The 8,524-nt window shown below is 42.5% G+C and overlaps 2 protein-coding genes across 2 annotated transcripts; both read left to right on the forward strand.

Moving 5' to 3' along the window:
• The first annotated feature begins 302 nt into the window (after nt 1-302).
• Nucleotides 303-2,043, forward strand: LOC116416705. The gene is made up of 2 exons (XM_031925921.1): nt 303-1,631; nt 1,892-2,043. The coding sequence occupies exons 1-2, from the start codon at nt 1,460-1,462 to the stop codon at nt 2,041-2,043; spliced, it is 324 nt and encodes a 107-aa protein (XP_031781781.1). The 5' UTR covers nt 303-1,459.
• Nucleotides 2,044-2,756: 713 nt separating this feature from the next.
• Nucleotides 2,757-6,126, forward strand: LOC116416703. Its single transcript, XM_031925919.1, has 3 exons — nt 2,757-4,817; nt 4,889-5,492; nt 5,566-6,126. Exons 1-2 carry the CDS (start codon nt 4,438-4,440, stop codon nt 5,166-5,168), a joined length of 660 nt encoding a protein of 219 aa, XP_031781779.1. The 5' UTR covers nt 2,757-4,437; the 3' UTR covers nt 5,169-5,492; nt 5,566-6,126.
• Nucleotides 6,127-8,524: the final 2,398 nt, after the last annotated feature.

Here is an 8,524-nt window from a genome sequence, read left to right on the forward strand (position 1 = left end):
ATGATTTTTTTAGAGTTGTCTAAGCGATCAAAAGCGTTGCTTTTCCTATGTTAATGAAATCGGTGCCCATTTTATAGCGAAACTTCTGTAGATTACTGGAGCAGCGCTCGCGGAGTTTTCGCTAAAGAGTATGCGTCACGAATCGATTTTTGAGTGCTCAACAATCATCAGGAGCAGTGTTTCCCTTTCGTTTATATAAATCCATTCCTAGTTTGTTGCAAAAAGTCCGTATATCGCTGGAGCAGTGCTCTCAGTGCTCTCGCGAGAGTGTGCGCATTTATATTTAATATTTTAGAACTTGTTAATCGGTTAGAAGCGGCGCTACTCGTTGTTGATTAAAATTCGAGAACAGTTTCACGCGTAATGTCAGTCGATCGCTGGAGCTGCTGTCTCGGAGCTTTTGCGAGAATATTCGCGTTAAAATCGATTTTTGAGAGTTTGAAAATTTGCTAGAAGTGGCGCTATTCCTGTCTTATCGATATCTGACTATTGTTTGAGATGAGCAGATGACGCGGCGCTTAGATTATCCTGGGGAATGCTTACGAGGCCGGAAGCCGTTGTTGGAGTGTGGTCATCGCAAAATCTTTGGCGCATTGTTTATGCTTGAGGGGATTTATATGAGAAGCAGAAGAACTCGCCGGCTACTAGTATTTCTGACGTCTGAAGCACCTTTTCCGCTGAGTGGAGATTGTCTAGCTGCTGCATTGGCAGGGCATGTGTCGTAAGTCGCTTCTCATCCTAAAGATACTTTTTTTTCCACTGCGCGACGGCCAACATGCCTAGAAAATCTGCTGAGCAAACGCTGCGTCTGATAGGACCGTCGGCACGTGTCTTGATAGCCCTGGCGAGAGGTCGGACAATTACTCTCGAGCCAACTGTCGTGTTGCACGGGTGTCAGGTCGCTTATTGAGAAGTTTTTTCTATCTTTGGGTAAACCGAAGCTTGCAGTCTTGGCCCAGAACTTGGCGATATTCGCGGCGCTGCCGCTTTTTTCAGAGACTCTGCGTTTTGGCGTAAACCTTCTTAACGAGCTTGCAAGTTTGCCCTGCTGCGATTGACTTAAGATCCAGCACTTGGAGGAAACTCTTACTTGTATCTTTGTTCCCGGCTTGTCCTATAAACAAATAGGATACGTATTTTAAACCGCAGCCTATCGGTCTTAAACGCGGCCGTTCTAATGTTTTTTCCACTGTTGAACTGCGGCGCAGGAACACAAATACTGCAATCAAAGTTGCGTAACTGAGCGAAGTAAGCATTATTAAATTCAATAAATATGCTTACAGTAGATTAATTGCACTTCTGTTTCTAGAGTGGAATGTAGCTTATAACATTTGACAGTAACGTTCGAGTATGTCGATTGCTAAAAGTGTCGTCATGGTAACATATGAAACTTTCATATGCATCGAAAAAAACGCCACTTTCAACGCGACATTGCCAGCAGTGAGATACGGAGATAAAAATGGAGTCAGCAAGTGAAAATCAAGAAATTCCAATGCTGTTGCTGATCGACACAATTAACCAGATGATTACCGACGAGCAGGCCGCAGGGCACATGAATACCGGCGACAAAATTTATGTGTTCGTCCAAACCTCGGAGGAGTTATCTAGGACGGTGGGAAAAACTATCACCTGTAAGTAGAATGAAATTTATTTACCGCGGATGCGCCCTTTTATAATTTAAAGTTTGTTTTACGTACACGAAAACATACGCTCAATAATGCTAATAATTCGCTCTCTTTTGCTCTCTGAATTATTATCCTAACCTAGCTTGTTCACATTTTCCGACACCCTTGCACGACCGCTAATGCGGAGACAGAGGGCTCGCTTTTTATGCAAAGCTCCAGCGGGCAATAATTCATGCATTTTGCAATAATATTTTTTTAACTTTCAGTTCACCAAGTAATCGACAGTTACAACCGTTACCGGGAGAAGTTTGACGCGGTGAACGCGAAGGTTAAATACCTTAAGAAAGGTGCGAGCCAATTGACTTTAGACGAGATTGGGATTTACAAAATATTCAAGAAAACTAAATACTATTTATGAGGCAAAGATATATTTTTGATTGTATAATTCTATTTGATTATTATAAAGTATGATTTTGAATAAAATAAATTAAACTTTTGCAGGGAAACCGGCGCACGAGGTACTTCTCTACTTCTTGGTGCTTCAATGGTGATTTTCTGCATATCAATTATTCGGTTTTGCATCCCCTTGTTTGCTTCATGAAGTAAAACGTCACAATGATTTATAAATAAAATGTTTTCACGAAAGTGTGCGCATCAGAACTTGATTTTTTAGAGTCTGTAAAGCGGTTAGGTGCGTTGATTTTGTTTTGTTGATAATGCGAGCCCACTTTATAGCGAAACGTTAGTAGATCGCTAGAGCAACGCTCTCGGAGCTTTCGCAAAAGTGTGCGAATCAAAATTTTTTTCTCAGAGTTTGTAAAGCGGTCGGGACCGGCGCTTTCTCTTTGTTATCAAACAACCGAGCCCAGTTTCTAGCGAAGCGACCGTAGATTGCTGGAGCAGCGCTATCGGAGCTTTCGCGAAAGTGTGCGCAATAAAAATTGTTTTCTCAGAGTTTGTAAAGCGGTCAGGAGCGGTCCTTTCCCTTTGTTATTAAACATCCGACTCTGGTTTCTAGCGAAGCGTCCGTAGATTGCTGGACCAGCGCTCTCGGAGCTTTCGCGAAAATGTGCGCATCAAAACTTGATTTTTTAGAGTCTGCAAAACGGTTAGGTACGGTGCTTTTGCTTTGTTAATAAAAATGCGAGCCCAGTTTATAGCGAAACGTTAGTAGATCGCTGGAGCAGCGCTCTCGGAGCACTCGCGAGAGTGTGCGCATCAAGAATCGATTATTTAGAGCTCGTGAATAAACATCCGAGCCCAGTTTCTAGCGAAGCGTCCGCAGTTCGCTGGAGCACCGCTCTAGGAGCTTTTGCAAGGCATCTTTTTTAAAAATTGTTCCTTTAGAGCTCGCAAATCGACAAAAGCGGTGCTACGCCTTGTTCAATAAAGCCCGAGCACAGATTCTTGCGAATCGTTGGTAGATCGCTAGAGAAGCGCTCTTGATGCTTTCGCAAGGCAGCTCGCGAATTAGCTGAAGCGGCGCTTACCCCTCGTTTATCAAAGCTCGAGCACAGTATCTTGTGAAATGTCAGTAGATCGCTGAAGCAGTTGTCTCGGAGCTTTCGCAAGAAAATTCTTGTTAAAAATCGATTCTTCAGAGCTTGAAAATCTGTCATAAGTGTCGCTATTAGCATGTCGGAGTCTAAAGCACCTTTGCCACTGAGTGCAAGATTGTTTACCTGCTGCACCAACAGGGCATATGCCAACTTTCGTGCTACACGGACGTCGGATCGCTTATTGACAAGTTGTTCCTGTCTGCAGATGAACCAGAGCTTGCAGCCGCTGCCAGAAACTTAGCGGTACTCGCAACACCTTCGCTCTTCTCTGAAGAAGTCTCTTTCAAGGTAAGCTTTCTCATAGAGCTTGCAAGCTTGCCCTTCACGTTTGACTCGAGATTGAGAGCTTGGAGGAAATTTTTCCTGGGAGCTGCGAGAAGAGCTACTAAAGACGGCGGTGAGCGCTTTGGTCGAGGCTCCTGGATTACCGGTCCTATTGTTCCAAAATCACGTTTTCGACGGGCAACGTCAGCAAGAAAGACTTGCTCCCAAAATTATCTTTGGCAATTAGCAATATTCACAACTTCGCCGTGAACACTAGCACATTTGACGTCTTCGCCGCAGAGTAGCACGTGAAATGGGCTAATTAATCTAAAATATAAAAAAGGAACAGTATGTACAATTTTATTGAAGATCTATGGACGTTCGAATATGTCGGACTTTTTGTTTCTTTTTGTTTAGTTGGTTTCTAGATAAATATATAGTCATGTGCTCCCTGATTTGGCGTTTTTGCAACGCGTATCTTGCTAATGTGCTATCATTTTCGCAAATGTGAATTGTTTAAATTTATGTAAATAGTGCAAATAGTAATACTAATTGATGTAACTTGTGTAAGAAAGAGAGCTGAAAACGTGATTTATTATGAATCGTGATCAGATTCACACGGCGATGTTCCGGTGCCTCTGTGCGCAAAATAATAACGTTTTGAATGCTAGCCGGATGTTCTTGGAACAATATCCACATGTTCAGCCTCAACCATCTCGAACTTCGTACTACAGGTAGGTTAATAATTCTTATTAAGGAAATAGCTAAAAAATATTGCCCTAGTAAAAAAAAATTGGGTTATGATAGACTTCTTGAAAGAGTGCGTCAGCATGGCGTGATCAAGGTGGAGCAACGTCGACGCGTACAGCCTGTGCGGGGTGATCAAAACTTGAGTGATCGTATTAATCAGGCTCTAACGGACAATCCTCGTTTAAGTTTAAGGGCCTTAGCACGACAATTCAGTATGTAATCCGCATTTTCTATATAATATGCGCTTACTTTTTACCCTTTCTGCTCCTTCTAAGCGAGTGTTAGTGAGCAATCAGTATTGTTTGGATTTATTTTTATACTTAATTCAATTTTTATATTTAGATGTATCGAAAGAATCTGTACGAAGAATTGTAAGAGTCACCAGACGCCCGTACAAGCCCACGAAGGTGCAAAAAGTTTTCCAACGTGACCACGAAAGACGCCAGGCATACTGCGAATGGGGTCTGCGACAGTTGGCGAGAAATCCACTTTTCTTTAGACGAGTTTGCTTCAGCGATGAATCCACATTCACCAATAACGGACCAATTAATAAGCAAGTTACAAGGATGTGGTCCGAGCAAAACCCGCATTGGTTTATAGAAAATGACAGGCAGCATAGGTGAGTAAGTTCACGTTAAAGGCAAACGTCAATCAGACTTCCATTTTACAATTTTTCACATATTTATTAAGGTGGAAGTTCAACGTATGGATCGGGATTGTCGGAGATCGGATTATAGGTCCGATATTTTATAATGAAAATTTGACTGCAAGGAGATATCGCAGACTATTGAGGCTCATTAATGGTCGCTTACATGACAATCCGATTCCTCAAAGTCAGATGTGGTGGCAAATGGATGGAGCCCCAGCGCACAATGCTGCCGTAGTCACTGAATACTTAGAGGAACGATTTCCTGAAAGGTGGATTGGCTTAAATTCACCACACGTAAGATCGGAAGATCACCTGATTTAACCATCATGGATTATTACTTTTTCGGTAATATTAAGAGAATCTGCTACACACAGGTAAAGAAATTAAAAAATTCTCTATATTCTCACAATTATTGGCTATAATCTTATTTGATTTCATAATAGCTTGTTTTTTTCCTAACATTACCTTTCAGCCAGCTACTGCATCTGATGATATGAAGCAACGCTTGCGAAATGCATGCGCTGCGATTCGTGCTGGCGAATTAAGAAGAGCAAGAGAGCAACTGCGCAGAAGATTTCAGCTGTGCATACAAGCAGACGGTGGACAATTTCAGCAACTCATGAAATACAGAAATCGCTAATTCAAGTAGAATAAATAAGAATTCAATTTTAAAAAACTATCAATTTAAAATAATAAGTTTGCGATAATTTATTTTCAGTAACTGCCGAAAGCTGCCAATTTTGTACCAACCCTTGTTAATTATTTTGCACTATGTGGACGCTAAAGCACAGCGGAAGTCTTATTTCAGTTATTCATGGATTTTTATACCACTACCGGCTATGAATGCCTACTGTTCGTTGTTTCGCTTATTCTGCATAGTGTATATTGCTAAGCCTCGCTATCAGTTGTAAAATCTGTAATTATTATAGGAAAAAACAATAAAGTAGATTACCTTTTTAGTAAGAAACACTGCGTCGATTATAACCGATTTTTCGAACTCTGAAAAATCAGTTTTTTCACGAAACAACTTTTTCACGAAAGCTCCAAAACGACTGCTCCAGCGATTTACCGACGTTTTGCGAGCAACAGTGCTCAGGCTTCAATGAGCGAAGGGTAGCAGTGCTCCTGCCGATTCTTAATCTCTTTAAAGACAATTTTACCACGAACTGCCTCGCGAAAGCTCCGACAGCGCTGCTGCAGCGATCTACCGACGTTTTGCTGTAAACTAGGCTCGGATTTTCATTGAAACGACTCTGCAAGAAACACGACTTGAGCTTTAATTAGCCAAGGGTAGCGCTGCTCCTGTTGATTCTTGAGCTTTAAAAAAAAAAAAATACTTTTAAGCGAGCTGCCTCGCAAAAGCTCCTAGAGCGGTACTCCAGCGATCTACGGACGATTCGCTAGAAACTAGGCTCGAATTTTTATCAATGAAGGAAAAGCACAGCTGCTGACCGATTCAGAAGCTCTGATAAATCAATTTTCATTGTGCACTCTTTTGCGAAAGCTACGAACGCGCTGCTTAAGCGATCTATCGACATTTCGCTAGAGAATGTGCTCGGATTTTTACTAACAAAAAGAAAGCACCGTTCCTGTCCGCTTTACAAACTCTATAAAAAAAATTTTTGATTCGAACACTTTTATAAAAGCTCCAAGAGAGAAGCTCCAGCGATCTACCGACTATTTGCAAAAAGCTGTGCTCAGCTATCCATGAACAAGGGGTTGCGCCGCTGCAGACCGATTCACAAGCTCAGAAAAGACAATTTTTATGCGAGCGCTCTAGCGAAAGCTCCGAGTGCGCTCCTCTAGCGATCTATCAAAGATTCGCGAGACACTGTGCTCGAGCTTTGATGAACTAGGGGTAGCGCTGCTGCTGCCTATTCTCGAGCTCAGAAAAGAGAATTTGCATGCGAGCTCTCTTGCGAAAGCTCCAAGAGCGCTTCCCTAGCGATCTACCAACGATTCGCAAGAATCTGTGCTCGGGCTTTATTGAACAAGGCGTAGTGCCACTTTTGTCGATTCGCGAGCTCTAAAGGAACAATTTTTACAAAAGCTGTCTTGCAAAAGCTCCGAGAGCGGTGCTCCAGCGAACTGCGGACGCTTCGCTAGAAACTGGGCTCGGATGTTTATTCACGAGCTCTAAATAATCGATTCTTGATGCGCACACTTTCGCGAAAGCCCCGACAGCGCTGCTGCAGCGATCTACCGACATTTCGCTATAAAGTAGGCTCGGATTTTCATTGAAAAGGTACAGCACCGCTGGGCAAGAAACACGACTTGAGCTTTGATTAGCGAGGGGTAGCGCTGCTCCTGTTGATTCTTGAGCTCTAAAAAAAACATTTTTAAGCGAGCTGCCTCGCAAAAGCTCCTAGAGCGGTACTCCAGTGATCTACGGATGCTTCGCTAGAAACTGGGCTCGAATTTTTATCAATGAAGGAAAAGCACCGCTGCTGACCGATTCAGAAGCTCTGATAAATCAATTTTCATTGTGCACTCTTTTGCGAAAGCTACGAACGCGCTGCTTAAACGATCTATCGACATTTCGCTAGAAACTGGGGTTGGATTTTTATTAAAGGAAAAGCACCGCTCCTGGCCGATTTACAAGCTCTAAATAATCAATTTTTGGTACGCATATTTATGCGAAAGCTCCGAGATCGCTGCTCCAGCGCTCCACCGACGTTTCGCTAGAGAATGTGCTCGGATTTTTACTAACAAAAAGAAAGCACCGTTCCTGACCGCTTTACAAACTCTAAAAAATAAATTTTTGATTCGAACACTTTTACAAAAGCTCCAAGAGAGAAGCTCCAGCGATCTACCGACTATTTGCAAGAAGCTGTGCTCAGCTATCCATGAACAAGGGGTTGCGCCGCTGCAGACCGATTCACAAGCTCAGAAAAGACAATTTTCATGCGAGCGCTCTTGCGAAAGCACCGAGTGCGCTTCTCTAGCGATCTATCAAAGATTCGCGAGACACTGTGCTCGAGCTTTGATGAACTAGGGGTAGCGCTGCTGCTGCCTATTCTCGAGCTCAGAAAAGAGAATTCGCATGCGAGCTCTCTTGCGAAAGCTCCAAGAGCGCTTCTTTAGCGATCTACAAACGATTCGCGAGAAACTGTGCTCGAGCTTTGATGAACCAGGGGCTGCGCTTCTCTAGCGATCTATCAACGGTTTGTTAAAAACTGGGCTCGAGTTTTGATGAGCAAAAGGTAGCGGCGCTTCTCACGGATTTTTGAGATACAGTTTCACGCGCTTGCTTTTAATTTCTAAATCTTACTGATTGCAGTCTTTCTGCTTTTCATTAAGTGTAGATGTGTGCTGTGGAAAGCGATACTCATCAAGACTTGCTTAAGATTCGCTATGTAAAGGGAGACTTATCTGTAGCTTGTTTGGGGATTCGCTGTTAGATAAAAATGTGTTTAGTTGAAGATCTTTTGCGCAATAGCTCGGCGAGAACCTAGTTGTGGTTTGTTTATTCATTAAAAAATAAGGTAACACTTCACAAGGGTGTCTCTTTACGAGTTTTCGTAGCTTTCGAATAGTACAGTGTACGATATGAGTGTGCAAAGTAGGTGATTCCCGCGCAAGTGGAATGGCGATAAAAGAGCAAGTCTGAGTAGTGTATACTTACGTAACGCATAAATATCGTATACAATTTTCTTTACTTATAAAAAATACAAGAA

The sequence above is a fragment of the Nasonia vitripennis genome (assembly GCF_009193385.2).
Source record: "Nasonia vitripennis strain AsymCx chromosome 3 unlocalized genomic scaffold, Nvit_psr_1.1 chr3_random0005, whole genome shotgun sequence".
NCBI lineage: Eukaryota > Metazoa > Arthropoda > Insecta > Hymenoptera > Pteromalidae > Nasonia > Nasonia vitripennis.

Coding starts and splice junctions, on each gene's coding strand:
- LOC116416703 (XM_031925919.1), top strand. CDS start 4,438: ATGCGCTTACTTTTTACCCTTTCTGCTCCTTCTAAGCGAGTGTTAGTG. Junction 4,818..4,888: donor GAAAATGACAGGCAGCATAG/GTGAGTAAGTTC, acceptor ATATTTATTAAG/GTGGAAGTTCAACGTATGGA.
- LOC116416705 (XM_031925921.1), top strand. CDS start 1,460: ATGGAGTCAGCAAGTGAAAATCAAGAAATTCCAATGCTGTTGCTGATC. Junction 1,632..1,891: donor GGTGGGAAAAACTATCACCT/GTAAGTAGAATG, acceptor TTTAACTTTCAG/TTCACCAAGTAATCGACAGT.